The sequence below is a fragment of the Cricetulus griseus genome, chromosome 9 (genome assembly GCF_003668045.3).
Source record: "Cricetulus griseus strain 17A/GY chromosome 9, alternate assembly CriGri-PICRH-1.0, whole genome shotgun sequence".
Taxonomy (NCBI): Eukaryota; Metazoa; Chordata; class Mammalia; order Rodentia; family Cricetidae; genus Cricetulus; species Cricetulus griseus.
This window is the reverse complement of record NC_048602.1, coordinates 27,802,291-27,825,038: the sequence shown is the minus strand read 5'-3', so window position 1 is coordinate 27,825,038 and position 22,748 is coordinate 27,802,291. Positions and strand designations below refer to the sequence as shown.

The 22,748-nt window shown below is 53.7% G+C and overlaps 1 protein-coding gene across 1 annotated transcript in view; it reads right to left on the bottom strand.

The window, feature by feature from the left end:
• Positions 1 to 22,748, bottom strand: part of Ppp1r37 (protein phosphatase 1 regulatory subunit 37) — a 30,131-nt gene that overhangs the window by 1,846 nt on the left and 5,537 nt on the right. The window contains exons 2-10 of the mRNA XM_027430901.2: positions 5,028 to 5,125; positions 3,131 to 3,176; positions 2,952 to 3,052; positions 2,432 to 2,551; positions 2,030 to 2,180; positions 1,794 to 1,949; positions 1,398 to 1,510; positions 328 to 469; positions 10 to 176 (exon numbers count right to left, since the gene is read on the bottom strand). Of these exons, the coding sequence (XP_027286702.1) occupies positions 10 to 176; positions 328 to 469; positions 1,398 to 1,510; positions 1,794 to 1,949; positions 2,030 to 2,180; positions 2,432 to 2,551; positions 2,952 to 3,052; positions 3,131 to 3,176; positions 5,028 to 5,125 (1,094 nt within the window). The remainder of the gene's footprint in view (positions 1 to 9; positions 177 to 327; positions 470 to 1,397; positions 1,511 to 1,793; positions 1,950 to 2,029; positions 2,181 to 2,431; positions 2,552 to 2,951; positions 3,053 to 3,130; positions 3,177 to 5,027; positions 5,126 to 22,748) is intronic.

Here is a 22,748-nt window from a genome sequence, read left to right as displayed (position 1 = left end):
CGCCCTCACCGCCTCCTTCTTGGGCTCGCGGTCCAGGTCCAGGCGAAGCAGGGAGTGGTTCACCTTGAGGGCCAAGGACAGTGCCATGAGCCCGCCCGTCTTGATCTCGTTCTCCCGGAGGTCCAGTCTCAGGAGGCGGGGGCTCTCGGCGATGAACTCTGCCACGGCCACCGCGCCTGGGAGGGGGACCGCAGGGGCTGGCCACGGGCCCCACGCCTGGCCGCTGGCCGGCCGCCCTGCCGAGCCCCGCTGGCCCCTGCGCCCTGGCCCTGGCCCTGGCCCTGGCCCTGGCCCTGGCCCTGGCCCTGGCCCTGGCCCGTATCCTACCCTCGCACGTGAGCTTGGTTGAGGCCAGGCCGAGGCGCAGCACGCTCCGGTTGCTGATGAGCCCATTCTTGAGGTTGCGCATGCCCTCATTCCCAATGGGGTTGTGGCCCAGGTTCAGGGTCTCCAGACTCTGTGTGTGCGGCTGGAAGGGACAGGGTAGGTGAGGAGGGAAAGCCAATGGTGGAGTCAGGAAAGGGGCACAAGCAGCAGCCAAGGCTCGTGTCCTCCTCTTGCTTTGCCTCTCAGGGCACAAGCCTACTGCAGGTCTGGGACCCTCAAGTCCTTCCCATGCTGGGTCTCCCCCAGCCCTCACTAGGCCCTCTTCCCCGCCAGAGTCCACGCGGCCCCATATTCACAGCCTGACTCCCTGCCCTCACAGAGCCTGTCTCCGAATGGCTTTAAAGACCCCAAAGACAGCCTTCTTGTGGGAGGGTACCTGGGCACTGGGCACTAAAGTGCCCCCTCCTTTCCCTGGGAGTATTTATGCCTGCTCCAATTACTTTATATATTACATGATAATAAAAAGACTAAAAACTTACTGACTGCTTCCAGAAATATTAACTTTTTTAGGCCAACATAGTTTGTGCAAATCACTGTCCTACGTAGTCTGTTACAAAAAGTCAATTAAAGAAAAGGGCCCAGCCCCGCATAGTGTGGCATCTCTGAGTTCTAGGCCAGCCAGCTGGTCTACAAAGCAAGTCCAGGACAGTCAGAGTGACACAGAGATACTCAGTCTTGAAAAGAAAAAAGAAAAGAAAAGAAAAGAAAGGTAAATAATGAAAGAAACAGGGTCTAGGGCTGACTAGATGGCTGAAGGATCCAAGTTCTATACTGGGGCATTTATATATGGTAGAAGGAGAAAAGTGACTCCTGCAAGCTGTCCTCTGACCTACACACACACACACACACACACACACACACACACACACACACACACACAAATTTAATAAAAATTTTAAAAATTAAAACGTGTTGGGGACCAGGCTGAACGGGGCTGTCGAATCGGACCCCCTGGACTCACCAGCGCCATGCCCAAGAAGGCCATGCCAGTGTGTGTGAGCTGGACTCACCAGCGCCATGCCCAAGAAGGCCATGCCTGTGTGTGTGAGCTGGTTGTTCCACAGCACCAAGGTCACCAGTCCCTTCCTCTGCTCCTTGAGCCCCTCGCAGATGTAGGCCAGACCTAGGGAAGAGGCAGGTGGTCAGTGCCTCTGCTCACACTGTACCAGTGAGACCCAGAGACTCTGGCCTGACTTCTGCCCCTCGGTCTTGGGCTGCGACTTGCCTGCACAGGCTCCCTATCAGGGCTGTAACCGTCAGAGGCACACCTGTCTTCCTGCCAGCTGCCAGCCTGGGAGGGCAGTACTGGAATAGGCCATACTTGTGTCCAGCACCTCCCACCCCCTAGCACAGGGCTGGGCACAGAAGGCGCTGGGTGACACGCGGACAGGAGTTGACAGGCACACCTGAGTCTAGCACGTGGTTGTTACGCAGGTCGAGAATTTGCAGGGAGCAGTTGAACTTGAGCAAATTGCCCAGCTGGGCTGAGTCCTGCAGGCCGTTGAGCTTATTGTCTGCCAAGTAGAGCTCCCGGAGATTCATATTCATCTTCAGGGCTGTGGCTGGAGAGTGGGTGGGAGTGACCAGCCAGCCCACGTCCTGGTCAGCTGTCCAGCAGCAGGCCTTACGGACACAGACTTACCCAGCAGCATGAGGGGACGCCCAGACAGGCTCGCATTTTCTAGGTGCAGCACCGCCAGGCTGCTGCGGATGCGTAGGGCGCGGGCCACAAAGGGTGCAGAATGGTCCAGCAGGGGTGTGTTGCGGGCATCTAGGTACTGTAGGCAGCTTGTCTGGTGGGGACAGGCAGAGGATGGGTCATTTGGTAGTCACAGCTAACACCTGGGCTCTACACAGGAGACCTAGGTCTGAGTCCCCGGATCCTGTTATGGGGACCCTCCCCCCAGACCACCTGCTGCCCGAACCAGTCTTTACAAGGGTGAGTAAGCCAGGGCTGGCGACAAGGCCACCTTCCAAGGGTCAGTCAGGCTAGGGAGGAGTGAAGGAGGTGGGCAGAAGAGATGGGCCTTGGGTAGGTACCCACCTTGCGCATCATGTGGGCAGCAGCCTGCCAGCCCCGGGTGCCAATGTGCTTGTTGAAAGAGATGTTGAGGTGGGTAGCCGACTCGTAGTACTCAATCATGTCAAATAGGGCTGAGGCACCCTGGGGACAGGCACACGTGGGCTGGCCTCAGGTCAGATGGCCAAGGGAAACACATGGGCTGTGCCACAGGAGGGGTGCTGGGCAGGCAAGAGCCTCAGAATGACAGGTATGCCCTGGGTGACCCAGCGGGGGGAGCGCTTCTACAACCTACACTTAGGAACACTCAGCCCACTGAGGCTGCAACTGTCCGAGGAACCTCTCAGTCCTGCAGCATGACAGCCAGGAAAGCTCCTGGTAGCCACACTCGCCCCTCACCAGCTCCCCAGGCCTCACCTTCAGGCCTTAGGCCCACCCTGGTCACATCAGGTACCCCCTTCTGGTCTTCATGACGCCCTGCCCTTGCCTTCTCCCTGCCCAAGCCTCATGAGGCCCAGGAGCCTGGTGGCAGCAAGATTCTTACGTCTTCATCCAAGTTGGTCTGCTCCAGGTCCACAACCTTGAACTGCAGCCTCTTAAAGACCTCCTCCAGAGCCTCACAGGTCTTGTAGTCAAGCTTCTCCCCTGGGAAGGGGCGGGCACCTTTATGTGGAGAGTCCACACCAAACCCTTGGACACCCTGCTATCCCTGGGTACACACACCTTTCAGGTCCAGGCAGTTGATGCGTTGCTCGAGGTCCGTGAACTCCTAAGAAAGCAGGGTAGGGCTGCTCAAAGCAGGTAAGACACTCCAGCAACTGGGGTGGCCTGCCAGCGGGGCCATGCCCTGCAGTGACATGGCATCTGAGCACACAGGGCATGAGATGACTCTGCCCAGCAGGGAGCCACAGCCCCGCCACTCAGGCATCCAGCGTCTCTGGAGACATGTCCAGGGTTGGGGACGTCTGTCCGGAGGGACTGACGTGGGTGATGTGGGCGGGCTGACAGTCAGCCACAGCACTCAGCAAAGATGTAAAGGGCTAGCTCAGGTGTTTCTCACAGCCCCTTCCTGTGGGGCCCACTTAACCTACACACATGCCAGGTGAGTCTCTGGGTGCCAGCCTCCAACAAGGGCTGAGCACTGTGACAAAGCCCCAGGACAGACAGGCTAAGGCTGGCTTGACAACATATTGACTGATAAGGTGCAAAGGTCTAGTCAGTCCTCATCCTTGCCTCAGAAGCCACACTGAGTGGCTTTCCCTGGAAGGGGAGGCCCTGCTCTGCTAACTCTGCAGAATAGACACAGCCCTGGAACACAGAGAGAACTATGACCCAGACACCCCTTGCAAGGGCCCTGTGTAGAGATGGGACCCAGGACTGACCACAGAGGGGAGACTACAGGCAGAGTCTGCCCACATTCACACTAACTCAGACAGCACTTGGTCGCGGCACTTCTGAGCTAGCAATTCCTTCTACAAATCCTCCAACAGACTGAGGATAGGGGCCTCCTGGGATTTGGGGGAAAGGAAAGAAATGACAAATCTTTTGTTTTTCCATGTCCATATTTAAACTTTTTTCCCACGTGTGTCAGCGTCCCATGCACACACACTGTACACTGCTGTGGAATAATCCTTTTGTACACTGTAAGTATGTGCTGCTTTCATTGTCAATAAAAAGCTGATTGGCTGTTAGCCAGGCAGGAGTAATAGGCAGGACAATTAAACTTGGGAGGATGATGGGAAGAACAACAGCGGAGTCAGAGGAGACACCAGCCAGCCACCAAGGAAGGTAACAGACCATAAGCCACATGCCAAAGCATAAATAAGAAATATGGGTTAATTTAAATGTAAGAGTTAGGTAGTAACAAGCCTGAGCTATTGGCCCAGCATTTACAAATTATATTAAGGAGCGGCTACTGTCCCCCCCCCCCCCCCAACAGACAGTAGGGACAGGAAAACTCCACCTATAGTGCACTTGTGAAAAACTTAGTCCTCTACGTCTGTCCACCACGTGGGACCAGCTCATCAAACTCAGGTTGTCAGGCTTGCCGGCAAATGCCTTTGCCACTGAGCCATCTTACCAGCTTGTTTTCAGTTTTGGGGACAGGGTCTCATATAGCCCAGGCTAGCTTCAAACTCATTATGTAGCCGAGGATGACCTTGAACTCTGTCCTCCTGCCTCTACCCTCTAAGTGCTGGGATGAAGCCAGGGCTGGTTCCTGTTAACTTCCTAAACAGCAGGGGGCATATACCACATTTCAAGTCCAGACTTGGGTTTTGCTGCTTTCTTCTTGTTTTTTGAGTTGGCCTGAGTACAGAGTCCAGGCTGAGGCTTGCCTTAGAATTCACACTATAATACTGAATTTCAGAGTTCAGACTTGAAAGGACTGGCAAGATGACTTTTCTCTGAGGACAGAATTTTTCTGGGGCTGACAGTCAGTAGCTATCACTTTATGTGATTCTGGATTGTCACTAATTTCACAGCTGAACTAAGGATTTCTACAGCTGTCCTTACACAGGCCCTGGCTGGGGGCAAGCTGGCTGGGCAGGCCCCAGGGCTGTGCTGCCTGCCCACCCCCACACACGCCCAGGCACTCGGTGAGTGTCCCCATCCCTCATACCTGCAGCTGCCTGAGGAGCTTGGGGATCTGTCGGCAGTTCAGCTTCTGGCAGGCCTGCCTGTAGGCACTGATCACTTCATCCACGGTCACGTTTTGGGCTGCGGGCAAAGGAGCAGGCTCAGACTCCCCAGCCCTCGTCTGCTGCCTTCCTCAGGCCCAACAGCAGCATGATGGCGCTGGGGTCATGCGTATCGCATCACTGGCAAAGCTAGCACTGCCCTCTACAAAGTGCTGGGCTGTCAGGCAGCCACACAGCACACACAGCTCAAGACTCTGGCTTACAAGTTCCCTCCCCACCCACCACCCAGGGAGCACTAGCAGGGCATGCTGCCACCAGGCCCCCCAGCAAAGCCAGCACACGCCAGGCTTAGGGCAGGCATTTGGCTCAGTGGGTGCTCTAGTTTCATCTTTGTGACAAACACCCTGACAAAAAGCACTGGGGGGGGGGGGGAGTCATCTGGAAGGTTACAGTCCCTCGCCAGTCCCTCACTGCACAAAGTCACTCAGGCAGGAGCTCCAGACTACGGCCCACGCCACACCCGCAGTCAGGACTGAGAGAGGTGAGCTGCTTTCCCCCACCTTACAACACATCTCAGGGCTCAGCCCGTGAAGCCATGTCCACACTCAGAGTGACCATCAAGAAAACCTCCAGACAGCCCCGCTTGATCTAGGTCATCCCTCACTAAAACGCTCTTACTCAAACTATCCCACATCGGGGTTGGTTTGACATCCAGCTCAACAACCTGAGTTGGATCCTGGACCCATGTGGTGGAAGGAGAGAACCATGTCTCCCCAAGTTGTCTTCCAACTTTCACACGTGTGCCTGGTACAAGTGACACCCACCAAAACAATATATATATAAATAATGCATTAAAAGGTTTGTTTTAGTCAAAGATGTGTGCCACCACCTGCCTAATTCCAGCACTTGGGGTGGGGGCAGAGGCAGGCTGATCTCTGTGAGTTCTAGACCAGCTTGCTTTACATAGTGAGTTCCAAGACAGCCAGAGCTAACAGAGAAACCCTGTGTGTGTGTGTGTGTGTGGGGGGTTTTGAGACAAGGTTTCTCTGTATAGTCCTGACTGTCCTGGACATCAAGTTGGCCTCAAACTCACAGAGATCATCTGCCTTTGCCTTCTGAGTATAGAGAATAAAGGCGTGCACCACCATGCCTGGCTACAAAAATGGTAAGATTCTTTGAGACACTCTCATCAGGATCCCTGTTGCCTCCTCAGCCTCTTGAATGCTGGGATTACATGCATGTGTCAGCCTTCTGCTGACTTTAATTTTATGGAAGAATGAATGCTTCAACTCCATGAGGAGACAAAGCACACAGCTGATACAAGGTACAGCTGGATTTGAACTCTCCCAACTCTGATTCTTCTCTCCTGAAACACAGCTCGTGGCTAACCATGCCCCTCAGTCAACAGGGCCACTCCTAGAGCACAAAAAAGAAAACAGGCCTTGCCTGGGAGGCCTCATGTAATGGGCCATGGCTGTCACATTCATGACAGGATACAGATGAAGCCCAGCAGCTCCACAGCCCAGCCTTGTACGGCAGGTTAACATACACCTTTCTGTCTGCCCAGATTTGCTCCCTCTCAAATGGGGGCTGGAGAGATGGCTGCTCTTCCAGAGGTCCTGAGTTCAATTCCCAGCAACCACATGGTGGCTCACAACCATCTGTTATGAGATCTGGTGCCCTCTTCTGGCCTGAAGGGATATATGCTGGCAGAACATTATAAATCTTTTAAAAATGAGTAAACAAATAAACTGAGTATATAGTTCGAAGCTAGAGCCCCTGCCTTGAATCCTCCAGTGAGGGGCTGGGGGCGTGGCTCAGTGGTAGAGCCCCTGCCTAGAATGCCCCAGTGAGGGGCTGGGGGTGTGGCTCAGTGGTAGAAAGATTACAAAAAGTCCTAGTTTATATCTCTAGGACCGCATGTGCCCCACAAAACAATGAAATGACAAATGCTCTCATATGACATACATATTGAAGATTTCAGGTGCTTACAGCTACTTTGAAAACAGCCACTTCTACTGGGGCTACTCAGGGGACCACAAACAGAAGGTGACAATTTTAAAAGGTGGTCAACTGTATCCAGTTGGCATTTTTTGTAAGTCTGTTTAATATTTTGCCTCTAGAGATCACTCTGAGGAGTACCAGGGTTTACCAAAGGGTACCAGTGAGGCTCCAAACAGACACGTGGTTCAATCATGGGCCATAGGTCCAGGCCAGAGACATTAGATGGGGAGAAGCTGGGCCTGGGCTAATATGGGCTGCTTTGTCATCGCTGGTAATTCTCAGCCTTGCACAGTCAACTGCAGACTGACAGCACAGTCTGGTATGGGACACAGACACAAAATCTTAGATACTCAGGAGGCTGGGGCAGGAGGAGCGCAAAGACAACCTGGGCATTGCAGAGACCCTGACTCAAAATAAAATAATAAACAATAATAATATTAATAAATAAATAAAAATAATAATAAATAAAAATGACAAATACTGGGCTGGAGAGATGGCTCAGAGGTTAAGAGCACCGGCTGCTCTTCCAAAGGACCTGAGTTCAATTCCCAGCAACCACGTGTTAGCTCACAACTGTCAGTAACTCCAATCCCAAGGGATCTGATGCCCTCTTCTGGTCTCTATACACAGACAAACATGCCTGAAAAACAAACAAAAACACATTTTATCAATTTCCCACTTTTTAAAAATTTTTATTTGCATTGGTGTTTGGCCTGCACGTGTGTCTGTGTGAGGATGTCAGTTCTTGGAGTTACAAGACAGTTGTGAACTGCCGTGTGGGTGCTGGGAATTGAACCCGGGACCTCTAGAAGAGTAGCCAGTGCCCTTAACCGATGAGCCATCTCTCCAGCTCCAATTTCCCACCTTCTAAGTAGTGACAGATAAGTAAAGAAGCATAGGGGCTCAAAGCTGGCCCCATGACACTCATGCTGTGGTGGCCCCGGCCTATCACAGCTGGCTCTACTCCATCAGAAGTCATCAATGTGAGCAAAACCTAGAAGATCACCAGTCTGGGGAAAGGAGAGCCTGTACAGCGTGGGAGTGAGCATATTTATCATTATGAAGCAGGGCTGCAGAGACAGTCCAGTGTCGAGAACACTCACTATTCTTGCAGAGGACTTGGGGTGCATTTCCAGCACCCACACTGGCCTCGAACTCACAGAGATCCGCCTGCCTCAGGCTCCCAAGTGCTGGGATCAAAGGTGTGCGCCATCAGGCCTGGCTGTGAACAGTTTTCATTTGAGCATGAAACTCGGTTTGCTTATGTTCCCCCACAGAACGGAAGTGGGGGTGAGATCCTCAGTTGAGGAAATGTTTGAGGAGCTGATCGAGTGTTTGCAGAGGAAGCTCTTGAAGACAGTCTGGCATGGGTGTGTTCATGCATTGTCACTGCAGCAGCAGTGTCCTCTGCCACCTGGCTGGCAAGAAGCACTTCCTGGCCTTGATGCAGCCGAGCCTGAAGTTCTAGGCTTTCCCTCCCTCTCTGCCCTGCCTTCCACCAGGAATCTCTGCTCTGGAAGTGGCCATATTGGAGCTGCCAAGGCTTCTATGGGGTCTACCAGGCCTGCTCCCCAGCCATGCCTCAGGCCACTTGATAGTCACCAAACCGAGGGTCACATGAGGTGGCCTCCTTCTGTCCCTACAAAAGACAGTCCTTCCTGGAGCCTCAGCAGTGCTGCCCTCCCCTCTCCACCAAGGCCCCCACCTCTGACCCTTATGGTGCCTCTCCCGCCGTTGGTCTGCCCCACCCCCACCCAGCCACAGGCCATTCCAGGGACTGCTGCTGCCAACTGCTGCTGCTATCCTCTGTATTCCCACTCTGAGGCCCCCATTGGGCTGGGGTTTGGTGCCTGCTGAACTAGGGGAAGACCTGCTCCCTGTGGCGGTTGCCTGGGGGACCTGCCCTCCCCATTTGCCAGCTGGCCGCTTTCTCTCTGTTCTATAATAGCAACATGGTCTCTACGTTGCCAAGTGTGGGGGCTCTCAGGGTGGTGCCCACAGATCACCTAGGAGCTCATTAACATCCAGCCAGGCCCTAGCTGGGACCTCCCAAGTGAGACAGCACTCTCTGAGCCTGCCCTCCAGGTATCCTTGTCCAGAGTGCACGGAGGTTGTTCCCAATGACAGCATGGAGTTAGGATACAAGTTAGTGTGCACCCCGCCCCCAGCGCTGTTCTCTGGTGGGAACCCCTATAGGCTATCCACTTCCTACCAGCCCCCAGATGCTGCAGATGGATTGAGACCTGCTGTCCCCTTGCTCGAGGCCAACCCTACATTCCATCCACACCCCAGCACATGTGTGCACACGTGAGGTCAAGCCTCCTGGCAGCGTCACCTGACGCTCGGCATCAGATTTCTCACTGTCTCTGTGAGAGCAGCCTGTCCCTGGGGAGAGGTGACCCGATGGCTGAGGCCTTGTTTGCTGGTCATGCTGCAGTGTGCTCTTATGGAACTCAGGTCTGTCTCCGGTGGCCCTTCCTTGAGTGACAAGCCTGTACCTCCACACACCCACCTCCACTGCTGAGACAGTGGAGAGCTGGGGCTGGCTTCTTGTTTCAGAAGCCTGACTCTTCTGGCTCTGTGACTATGCAGATAGATGCCCTGCCCTCTGGCGGGCTTTCCTGGTCAGTATTTAATACACCTTGCTTCAAATTTGGCTCAAAAACTGTGGGAGTGATCGTATTCTCACCTGGTGGGATCAACAACTTTACATCAGTAGGGTGGGGAGAACAGAAAAACCCAGAGCTGCTGTCCTCAAGAGGCCAGGTTCTTGGCAGAGAGGGTGACTCGGAAAGGGGAGGGGCATGTGGGGCTCTGGGGGAGGGAAGGATGTGAGATGCAGTGGAGAGGTCCCGGCTCCTCAGCAGGCCTTCAGGCTGGGACTGAGCTCTGTCTGCAGCCTTGGCTTCCCTCAGCCTCTCTCAGGAACACGGGCACACTCTCCCCTCAGTGGGTCTGCAGTGGGAATCAGAAACACCGGGGCCCACACCCCCACGGGGTGAAAGAACACAAGGACAGAGTGGGGAAGCTGCCTGGGAACTGGGCTGGAGCCCTGTGTGTGGCCACGCACCCAGCTGCGCCCAGGTCTCAAACAGCATCGCTGAGACTCTGTATTTGCCATTCTTGTGCGCTGTCGTCTCCCCGGGGGATGCCAGGGTGGCTACCAGAGGCACTGAAGTGGAGGTATTCACAGCTCCTTCCTAACACACACTGCGACTATAGGGACGACAGGGACCTGGCATGGTCCACTCCTGGAACCCTGAGGACAGTGGGGGGTGTGTGTGTGAGGAGCAGTGTGGAGGGCTGCTGGGGCCAGGATGCAACTCCTCAGTGGGGAGTCTCTCTCCTAACTCCCACCCCAGCCTTCTGAGGGGGTCTTCAGTACTGACAGTCCCCGGGCTCCATGCCTGGCTACTGCGTCTCCTAGGATAAACACGGGAGCAGCTGGAGCTATCACCTCTACTTTCAAGATGCGCCAGCAGTCAGAAGCTGGGTGGGGGAGCCAAGCTGCTAGGCAGACTGGGGGAAATAAGTAGAAGCCCTTTCAATTGGCAAAGCCAGTCCAGAGTACAGGGCCACAGAGCCACTGATCCAACCCCACTCCTCGACACTCCCGCTGAAGGCTCACTTGCCCAGGCTAAATGAAAAGGTTATTCACCACAGCATGGGATCTGCTGGCATCAACCAGCACCAATGAGGCCGGAGGCTCGCTCATGTCATGTCATGGACGTTGAGGTACCATGGAGAATAAGCTCCAGTACAAATGTGGGAGCCTGGGTAAAGGTGCAGAGCCAGCGAGTGAGCACGGATACCCAACAATGACTGTCAGGAACACTGGCACCGGCCACTCTACAGCCTCACTGCTGCCACCTGTTCACAAGCTCCCCCAGCCCTGCCCAAGGGCAGAGACCAGCCAGGGCTGCAACCGCACTGGGCGCTTCAGAAGATGAGAGACCCCTGAACATCACCACAGGAAGGCCAGTCTACCTCCTCCTGTCATTACTAAGCTCAGACATGATACTGGCACATGGCCAGCTGTGGTAACAAGTTCCCTGCACACAGACTGACCCCCCAAATGAGGTGTGGCCCAAGCTGCAGAGGGGCTTCATCTCCTCTATGTGTGCACCTGGCTGTAACACGAAAAATAAAAGACCCAGAGACGGATATTGGGGCTCAAGCTTCAAACTGAGAGCAGAGAAGCAAAGCAGCCAAGCCAGTAGATTCAACCTCTACCCAGCTGAAACGGCAGCCCTGTCTCCAGGAATCTTCAAAGGCAAAAGTTCTTAGTTCCAGTCTCTTCCTCTTTATAGTCCTTTCTCTGCCCAGCCATATTGTTCCTGTCTCCAGCTCCCTAGTGCTGGGATTATTAAAAGTGTGTGACGCCAGGTGCTGAGATCACCTTTGTGTGAGCTGTGTCTTTTAGGACTGGGTCATTTCACGTAGTCAGTGTGTCAGGGAGATCCGTCTACCTCTTAATCCTAAGTCCTGGGACTAAAGGTGTGTGCCACCACTGCCCGGCCTCTGCAGTTTGCGGCTGACGTTGCTTTCTGAATCCTCAGGCAGGCTTTAATAAAGCATAAATTATTTTTCACCACACCTGGCTCTCCCTACCCTGTGTTCTGTACCCTCAGCCGACCTGTCATTCAGGCCTCAGCTCCCACAGCACCTCCTCTTGGAAGCTGTACAGCCTAGACACACACCTGCCTGTAAGGGTCTGACTGTGGTTCACTCCAGTCCTAGCGTATGTGGGTGGAGTCATAAAAAAACAGTGAAGTTTCTGAACTTGCAATAACCAAAGTTAAGGCATGAGTGCACACAGCACTCTCTGGAGCTATCTCCTGCAGCTTTACTGCAGCCTCAGCCCTGAACACCTCCGCTCAGATTCCAGACTGTCACATGTGTGAAATGGAGGGCTTGTACAGTATCCGCAAGGGTTTCCGCCTGGACGACACACAGCAGAGCTCTGCAGGCAATAAGCTAACATTTTCCGACTATCACTTCGCAGCAGGTGTGAAGTAAGGGTAGCTGTGTGTGGTGTCCTGTGCTAAAAGGTATAATTACCCCGTTAGTATGCAGGTTTTAGTGTTTTCTTTTACATTTATTTCCTGTGTGTGCACAGGTCAGAGGTCAACTGCAAGAGTTGGTTTTCTCCTTCCACCATGTAGGTCTGTAGACTCAAACTCAAGTCAACACATGAGCCATCTTGTGTGCCTTGTTTTAGTTTTTCAAGTAATTTAAAATAATTTAGGAGCTAGAGAGACAGCTCAGTGGTTAACAGCATCTGTTGCTCCTCAGAGGGCTGGAATGCAGTTCCCAGGACACACCTGGGTTCATAATTATACTGCCAGCTCCAGGGGACCCAACGTCCTCTTCTGACCTCCTAGAGCACCCCATTGTATGCAGCACACACTCACACACACACATGCACAGAAATTAAAAATAAGCCTTGCTTTTCTGAGTGGTCACCACTGTGAGTTGGAGGCACAAAGGTCCTTGTGCCTAGAGCACTAGGGAACCAGGAATGTGAAACATGCAGGGGCCTCTTCTCAATGGAGGAGATAAAACACCTGTCTTCCCACCCAGAAGGCTGGGAGTGACCGTTCTGCTCTCTGTGGTGACGGAACGCCTCACACTCGCCTCACACTCGCCTCACACACCTTTTGATAGAAGATCTCACCTGACTTCCCCAGGATGATTATCCCAGACTCTCCCTCCCTAGCTCCCAGTTACAGAAGCCATCCTGGGGGCGGGGTCACATGTACTTTATAGACTGCTGACCTCTCGGTCCTCTACGTTACCAATCAGAGACCACACTAGCCCCTAGGCCTTTTTGCACAGTCTAGAGATGTCTACCTAGACCTCAGGGTCACATGTAGCATGTAAGGGATCTCTAAGCAGTCACACGCAAGCTTTACTGTGCACCTGGAACTGGACTGGGTTTTTACTGTCCAATAACCTCCTGGCATTAGACTCCCAAGTCTGAAGCACACTGAGGCGCCCTGTTTCCATTCTCATCTCTTCAGGTTCGCTTCCCTGCTGGACACCTAAAGCTCATCCTCACTGGTGCACACCAATGACCACCAGCAATGCTGAGAGGCAAACGTCAGGTCCTTATCAGGCCACGCTCCCAAGCCATTATCTGGTTCCTAGTGCTGATTTGAGTTTGAAGTCGATGCTCACTGAGCTGGGAAAGTCCCTGGGGCCCTCACAGGTGGGTTCAACAGTGTAGCTGACCTATCCCAGCGTGTGCTGGCTTCCTCCACACCTTCCTCAGGTGACTGTGGAGCTGCTGCTGCCCTTCCTCGCACCCCTCCCTCTCTGGACAGTGAGGCAGGACGGGTCTGGCCTGGCCACTACTGTCCCCTTAGGATGGGCCTGGGCACAGCACTTAAGTCTGGCTGGATGAGGGTACACCTAGCCCGGTACTGGGAAGAGAGTAAGGTCACCATGGGATTGTCACTGACCAAAAGCCTTCTGCAGGCTTTCCTATATGGCTCCTCAAGGGATGTGTCCACCACAGGACACAGGCAACACTGCCTCATGACATGCGTGCACCTTCACAACAGAGAGAACAACGACCAGTGAGGACACAGACTTGGGAGTCAGGGATTGACTGCTCAGGATGGCCAGGCTGTGTGGCCTAAGACAGAACAGCAGAGAGGAGGCTCTGGAGACAGAAAGAGTGAAGTGTGGCCCAAAAATAAGGTAGGACCACTGTCTTGTACCTCGTATCCCCGATGACCAGGAGACCCTAAATGTTGTAGACCCTGCCTCTCATTTCACGATTGGGTCTCCATACCCAGAAAACAACAAGCGGCACACAGAGAAATTTCTAGAAGCAGTGAGTGAGCCAGTTCAGCTAAAGTGGCAGCAAGGGGCCCAAGCTGTGTAAACAGCAGCAGCGACCACCACAGTCCAAGGCCAAACACCTTGGTGACCAGGCGGCAGGAGAGCAGAGCAAACAGCTCCAGCTGCAGAGGGAGGCTCACTATACCTGTCTCAACCCAACTGCATCCTGGAAACACTGCTCACACACTGCTCACACACCCACTGTTTACCCTTAAATATTTACCCAGGACTAGGTAGCTGGGGTGCGCAGGGGAGACCTGGGGATAGGCAAGGGGTGAGCACCAGGAGTATGGAGGAGCAGGACCAAAGAGTACCCCCCAAAGGAGCTGGCGGCTGAGGCTAGGGATGCAAGTGTAAGGAAGAGGCTGCAGCCCAGGGCAGTTCACCCATTCAGACCCAGCGTTGGGTGGGGCTGAGAACTCTCCCTCCATTTGTCTTTGCCCCCAGGATGTAAAACTCTGTACACAGGCCCTGGAGGGCTCAGTCACTCAGAGAGGCAGGACAGGCTGCTCTGGGACTTTAGAGGCCATGTCTGCCACCTTCCCCTGTCTCCACAGTGGGGCAAACACTTCACACTCCCTACACATGGGGTTGCCTAGAACTGGCTGCCACACAGAGGGCTGAGCCCTGAGTGCACACAGCTCACACTCATCCCTGTGGGAGGGAAGGGAGGACTGGGAAGGAGATAACTCGGTCAGTAAAATGCTTTCTAGCAAGCATGAGGCCCTGAGCTCAACCCCTAGACTCGTGTGAAAAAGCTGTGGGTGGGCTGGGATATGGCTCAGTGGATAAAGGGCTCGTCTCACAAGAACCAGGGTTCACATACAGCTGTGCAGGTGTGATGGGCACGTATAATCCTGTACTCAGGGAGCAGAGATGGACGTCTCTGGGGCCAGCAGGCAGCCAGACTAGCTGGAGTCATTGAGATTGACTCAGTGAGTCAACTTCAGGCTCCTCGAGCGCGCACACACGCACACATACGCACATGGGCACACACGCACCATATGGAAACCCCAAATGTTGGGTTTGATAGCACGCCTTTGTAACACCATAACACCAGTACTGGGGAGGCAGAGATAAGCGGGCTCATAGGGCTCATTGGCCACCCAACCTAGCCAACCTGTTGAGTTTCAGGTCAATGAAAGGCCCTGTCGCAAAAAAAAAAAAAAAAAAAAATGTATCCAGCACTTGAGGTTGCACTCTGACCCCTGTCCCCCAAATTCTTGTTGCTAGTCATCTACAGGCCCATGGAAGCTCATGCAGCCCTAACTGCTCTTGCAGGATTCCATGCAAGGATGCTGGCCCTGGCCACCTTCTGTAAGGGGGTGCAAAGCAACCTGTCATCCCCTCTTCAAAACAATAGCAGGGCCAGTCCTTGAGCATCTGGGGGCCTCTCACGTCTAGATGGCAGCCCTGCTCAGGGTAGGGCAGTGAGAAGTGGACAGTGGTCCCTCTGCTGGAGTTCAGCACAGTCACCATAGGGGCTCAGATCTTTAGGAAATGACTAAGCTTCAGAGTTCTGTGTTCTGTGACCCAGATCCAACTACAGTGAGAACACCGAAACCCATTTCTCCTCTTAATCCCACACCTCACCAGGAAACCTACTGTGCCCCATAGGGTGGTGTTGCAGGCAATATCTGTACAATACCTCTAGTCAGCGATGGCCGCAATGCAGCCTGGGAAAGCACCTTACAGGATTTGGGGTTAAGGGAGGACAGGCCACCAGAGGGTGGAGGTGTCTCAGGTGCCCAGCAGTGAGCAGATGCCTTAAGTCCTCCTGAAGAAAAGGCAGATGGGACTGAGGCAACACAGAAAGACAGGAAAGTGGGGGCACAGGAAGGGAAGGGAGCCCCTCATGTTGGAGCCTGAGGGGGGTTACCTGACAGCTGCAAGTCAAGAATTCCAACACAAAAACGTGGTGGCGCCTGCCAGGAAGGTGGTTCCATGGGCAAAGGTGACTGCTAAGGCGAGCCTTGTTAAGACAAAGTGCGCCAGGGACCTTGCCTGGATTCTATGGCAAGCGAGGGTGACTGAGGCAGAGGACAAACAGTGACAAGTTTTATTAGAAAGGGGAGTGAGGAGAAGGAGAGAGAAGAGACACAGAGAGGTCAGAAGAGGGAACAGGAGGAAAGAGAGATAAGTGGACAGGGGAGGGGTGGGAGGGTGGGGAGGGTGCCTGTCTTTTAAAGGGGTCCTTTGCACCTGTGGGCTGACCAAGGTACTGCCTGAGTGCATCCTGCCAGGTGACAGGGGCAGGCCAGCATAGTGCCTGAATCCTTACACGCCTGGCAACTGGAGTTCGATCCCCAGGCTTCAGGCAAAGGTGAACTGAAAGTATGGACTCTGCACAGCTGTCCCTATACGTGTATTTCGGCGTGTGCCCCTCCCCCCCCCACACACACACAGAGAGCCTGGCCAGGCAGTGGTGGTACACACTTTAAATCCCAGCACTTGAGAGGCAGAGGCAGGCGGATCTCTGTGAGTTTAAGACCAGCCTGGTCTACAGAGCGAGTGCCAGGACAGCCTCCAAAGCCACAGAGAAACCCTGTCTTGAAAAACAAAAACAAAATGTATGTGTATGTTGTGAGTTCATGTGCCCTGTGTATGTGCAAGAGATCACAGGTCAGAAGAGGGCACCAGATCCACATGGAACTGGAGTTACAGGCAACTGAAAGCTGAACTATGGTAGGTGCTGAGAGTCAAAACAAGGGTCCAGCTGGAAAAGGTGCTGTTACACTGTTGAGCCATCTCTCCAGTCCCTAAAAGTCCCTCTTTTTAAGGGACTTTTCAATAACCACTCACTTAACTCTCCGTCTGTGTCACCCATTTCCTGTGACTTTCTTATCGCAGCTGGTGCTGAGTCTGAGGCCTTTTCTTTGCCAGGCAAGCATCCCATCACTAAGCTATTTACCCAGCCTGTCTGCTATATTTTTTGAGACAAAACCAAAAACAACCCCCCACCCCCCCTACCCACCCCGCCCTCAGGCACCCAAATGCAGACAGCATTCACTCACTTCCTCACTGAAAACAGCAACATGAATGAATCCAGCCCTACACTGCTGTGGTGACCATGACCCTGGAGCCTGGGCCCTCTCATGGCCTCACCCCAGAAACAAACTAAACCCAGGGCTTCAAATGTCCCTACCCTTTGACCTTGTAGAGTCATCTAAGAACCTGTGTGAAAGCCACTCGGAGGAGCAGGAAGGTTTATGGACAATCAGCACTGGTCACTTCCGTGGCTGAAAATGGGAAAACACTGGCTCAGCAACGAGGAAGTGGAAACAGCTGCTGACCACCACAGCCCAGGATGCACTTTACAGCATGCTTTTTTTTGTTTTTTTGTTTTCTTTTTTGAGAAGTGGGGTCAAGCTCTGTAAACCACACTGTCCTTAAACTGTGTCACGCCCCCCTGCCTCAGCCTCCTGAGTGCTGGGATGACAGACATGAGCCACCATAGCTGGCTGAGTCCTAAATTTTGAGTCAGATCTCATGTAGCCCAGGCTGGCCTCGATCCTATCTCCACCTCCCAAATGCTGGGATTATAGGCGTGCGTTCAAGGTGAGCCTTTCAGTCATGCTTTTTAAAAATGGGAAGACAAGGTTGCTCTGGTGGTACATGCTTTCAATTCCAGTACTCACGAGAAAGAGGCAAGCAGATCTCTTTGACTTTGAGGTCACTCTGATCTACAACCAGGGCTGCATAGGGAGACCCTGTCTCAGGGGGAAGAAAATTAAAAATGGGAAGATGCCATAAGAAGGTGCGGTTCTGAACATTCCTGCCACAGACTGGCAGTTTCTTTCATCTGCATTGCTTTGTGGCTGGGTACTACCCAGAGATGCTGGGAGGAAAGAACACCCACCTCACAAGAGCCTGGCATCCAGAGTATATATATAGACCTTGGACAGATCAGAAAGAAGACAGCACAATTTATAAATGGATGAAGATGGGAAAAGTCATTTCTCCAGTGAAGATGGTCAAGTATCTCAAAAACCACACACAGAGACCACGAACCATCAGAAAACACAAAAAGACCACAGTGAAGCCAGGAGCCATGGCTTATACTGGTAATCCCAGCACTCGGGAGGCAGAGGCAGGAGGAGCCACTTGAAGCCAACCTTGGCTATAAGAGAGACTCTTGCTGGGCATTGGTGGTGCACACACCTTTAATCCCAGCACTTGGGAGGAAGAGGCAGGAGGATCTCTGTGAGTTTGAGACCAGCCTGGTCTACAAGAGCTAGTTCCAGGACAGCCTCCAAAGATACACAGTGAAACCCTGTCTCAAAGAGAGAGAGAGAGAGAGAGAGAGAGAGAGAGAGAGAGAGAGAGAGAGAGAGAGACAGACTCCTAACAAAACAGGACAAAGCACAGTAAGATCCTATTTCTTGCCCCAGGGCAGAACCACAATCCAAATGAGACAGCATCAAGTCCTGCTGTCTTTTACACACCACCAGGGCAAGGTCACAAGGCAGGTGCTGGAAGGCCGTGTGGCCTTTCCTCAAGCAGTTCTATGGCTGCTTAGCTGCCCACAAATCCACTCTCGGGGAGTTGAAAACTTGGGTCCAGGCCGGGCGTTGGTGGAGTACACCTTTAATGCCAGCACTCGGGAGGCAGAGGCAGGCGGATCTCTGTGAGTTCGAGGCCAGCCTGGTCTTCAAAGAGTTCCACGACAGCCTCCAAACCTACAGAGAAACCCTGTCTTGAAAAAACCAAAAAACCAAACCAAACAAAAAACCTTGGGTCCTTGGTGGAGCAGTGTTGGACCTCAGCTCTGGCCCTGGGGCTGTGTATGCAGCGGAGTCAGTACAGGATCCCCACAGACGGGTGTTCAGTCCAGGGGGCATGTGCAGGGAAAGTGCTTGGAGAGGGACTTAGAGAACAAGGTTGGGGGGCAGGAGGCTGGAGATGGGCAGCAGCCGTCCTGAGTGGGGCTGGAGGGCAGAGGCAGTTGGAGCTCTGCCCTCCAGGTGGGCCACCACAGATGAGTTCCCAGAGCCTGCTGCCAGGGGAAGGAAGGACTGGAGCCACGCACACTGGCAAAGGGCCTGAACACTACCTTGCTGCAGTGGACCAGGGCAGACTAAGAACAGATGGCCAGAGTCTTGGCACCTCAGTTCTGAACTGCATTCCCAGCAGCATGGCGAGATGCCAGAGGAAGGCGGGGCATCCTGTCTCCAGGCTTTTCTTGACCCATCCTGCTGTTCCTGGGGCCACTGAGACCAGCACCACACACCACTTCCTTCCCTCACTGCCCTATCTATCAGGTTCTGGCTGAAGCCACATACAGTGCCATGTGGTGTGGACTGTGGGGAAATGCCTTCTGGCCTTCTGACAGTCTCAGGCAGGAGAGCGCATCAGCAGATCTACACAGAGCTGCCACGGGAGCCCTCGGAGCCTGAGAGAAAACGTCTGCTGGTTATGGTCAGCTGTGTACACAGGGCCACCAATCCAGACAGATGCAGTGTGGGGCACTCCTGCACGTGGGCCAGGTGAGTCCAGGGGCAGCCAGGAAGGCAGGCAGAGACAGGTCATTACAGAGCTTGAGCTTTGGAAAGGGTCTAAGTGTAATATGAGGCAAAGGGAGATAACAGGCTATTTTCAAGACCTCCAGGGCAGGGTACAGGCTGGGAGCACAACTGGATCCTAGATTGCAGGCAGGTAGGGAACCAGCCCCAGCGATCCTCTGCACAGCACAGGGGAAGGGAAAGGCAGCCCAGACAGGAGCCCTGTGACTGCAAAGCTGACAGCTGCAGCCTCTGAGACAGAAAGGAAGAACGGAGGTGGCTGTGAGGGCCACGAGTCTGAGACTCCGGTCTCAAGCTGCAGCTCGCAGGTGGGGCCACCCACCAAATCCTGCAGGGAGGCCATGCCTGCTGGAATCACCAGCCTGCAGGCTCCGGCTGGGAAGGGAGAGGGTGCTGGGCCAGTCACATGAGCACAGCGAGCAGTGGCAGCAGACACTTTCCAAATGCCACCCCCAGCCTAACAGTTCCTGCAGCTGTCTAGAGAAAGGGAACGGAGGCAAGACAACGTTTGAGGCTGACTGTGCGCCACCATCATCACTCAGCCCTGCCCATGGTGGGGGCTGGGACTATGAAGGGATAGAATCTCACAGGAACCTGGCCTTCAAGGAGCTTTCCCAGTGTGGGGACACAGCCAAGCCCTGTACGTCTCTCTAAGGACTCTGGCACCCAGCCTCAGAGCTCCTTGCTGGAACTAGGGGTTCTCCACACCACCACACCAACGCTTATGCAGATGCAGGCTACAGAGGGGACAGACCTGGACCTACAGTGGCATCTAAAGGCACCATGAGCCAACCCCCAAGAAGGGCACCGACAGCACTGGTGGGCCGTGCCCAGATGCATGCTTCCCTTTGCCAGCTTCCTGCCCCTCCCCTTCCCGAAGTCAAAACAATTTGACAGAAAATTCCAAGACTCTCTGGCAACCAGGGAAACAGAGGCACAAGAGTAACTGCCCAAGGTTATGCAGCCTGGGTGTGGAGAAGCTGACGTCACCCTCAGGCAGACTGCTCCTGACCACAAGTCACCTGCCTTCCTCACAGAAAGGGGAGGCGAAGACTGTCACTTCACTTTAATCAGCAGAGCCACACAAGCTGACAGGTGGCACACTTAGTCCCTATGGCACGCTTGTTTGTTCTAGTTCAGATCAATGCATCCTCAGCCCACAGGTGAATCAGCTCCCGAGGAAGGGAGCTCACAAGCCAGGGCCACACCAGAGTGACGGCCGCTGCGCCCCATTTCATTCCGCCTCTGGTACTATTGATATTTTTCAGATGCAGAAGGAGTGCCCCACCCCACAAGCTCCATATTTTCTTATCAGGGACCCTTGAACCAGAACTTTTCTGGCCAGGCGGTGGTGGCGCACACCTTTGATCCTAGCACTCGCACTTGAGAGGCAGAGGAAGGCAGATTTCTGTGAGTTCGAGGCCGGCCTGGCCTATAAAACAAGTTCCAGAACAGCCAGGGTTGTTACACAGATAAACTCTGTCTTGAAAAACCAAAAGAGAAAAATGAAAAAAAGGAAACATTCTGGATTTAATGAGTGATAAGGTATCAATATTACGCAGGGTTATAAGTAACCTGAGGGGACTGTGGAGTCACTTCAAGAGGCCACATGGCGGTACCCTAAAGCTTCAGTGGGCTGTACCGGAGATCAAGAATGAAGGAAGTGAAGAGATGGGAAAGCCAGAGACCCTGGAGGTGGGGGAGGGGTGGGCACGCACTAGTCACCTCACAGGTGTAACAAATCACCAGCAATGACTCAGATGGGAGCCAATTATCATTGGCTGAGGAGGCAGCTTGGAAGAGGAGTACTTTCCTAGCATTCAGGTGACCTGGGCTCAATAAAAAACACAAAATCCGGGCCAGCTGGTGGTGGCACACACCTTTACTCCCAGCACTCGGGAGGCAGAGGCAGGGGATCTCTGTGAGTTCGGGGCCAGCCTGGTCTACAAGAGCTAGTTTCAGTACAGGCTCCAAAGCTACACAGAGAAACCCTGTCTCAAAAAACAAAACAAAAACAAGCAAACAAACAAACCCCCATAAAATCCCAGACATGGAGTCTCCTGCACACAGCACTGGGACATGAGGCAGAGGACCACAGTGAGCCTGGGCTCAGCCTGGCCTACGGTGAGACAGCACGCCTCAAGCACAGAGGGCAGGTACAGTGCCGCAAACCTTTAATGCCAGCACTGAAAAGACAGGCAGGCAGAGCTCTGCGTTTGGAGGCCTACCTAGTCTATGCAGAGTTCCAGACCAGCCAGCCAAAGCTCTTAAAAAGCAGTAATTTGTCAAGGTGTAAGTAGCACACGCCTTTAATCCTAGCACTTAGGAGATGAAGGCAGGAGGATTTCGGTGTGTTTTGAGGCCAGCCTGGTCTACAGAGCAAGTTCCAGGACAGCCAGGACTACACACAGAGAAATCCTGTCTCAAGAAACAAAACAAAAACAGTAATAATTTGTATGTGTAAATACACGCATGCGCGCACACCCCCCTGCAGCCCCCATGCCCTCCTTCCTAGGGTGATTCTAACGCCTCGCTCGGCCTCACCTGTAGCCCCAGGCTTTCCTGTTCTCAGCACACATGTCTAGCTGATTGCATCATCAGTCCCCGCAAACCTGCAACTGCTCCACACCAGGCTGACTCCAAGGACTTCTTCGCAGACTTCCTGTCCTCTCCCACCCCCAATCCCAGGCCTCAGTCTGGGGTCTCTGGTCATCCTCTCCCCAGCAACTAGCACGGGACCTTACCAGGCAGTGGTGACGGCCACTGAGTCACTTGTGCAACAAGAACTCCCAGCAGTACTATAAAAGTGTGTCCTAAGGGCCCAGGGCGGGGACAGCTGCTAGCAGAGGCAGAGCAGCAGCCCAACTCTGTCCAGGAGACAATTTCCCCGAGTGCCAAAAGTCAAAGCCCTTTACTGTTTCTTATTCCTGCTACAGCCCTGCAAGGCCACAGCTGTCGCCTCTGGCTAGGATGAAGTGGCACTGCCTATGGCCTAAATGCACTTGCCTTTGGTCCTGCAGACAGTACAAGGGCCCCAAGTACAGGCTCTAAGAGGGAGCCCCTGGGTCTGAGTCCCAGCCCAGCCTTTTCTTGACAACTGAGTGACAAAGGCAGGTGAGTCACTTTAATTCAGTGTCTCTAGTCTGCCATCTAGTAGCCAGATGCCTATACCCGGGGTAGCTATGTGCCTTAAGTAAGGTTAAGACATTGTGGGCACCGGGTCATGCAGAGCAGGGACCTGTGAGCACTGAGGTCACCCAGAACACAGACACTGCAGCCGGAGCCCACGCTCTACTGCAGAAAGTTGCTGCCATCACCTGAGATCTT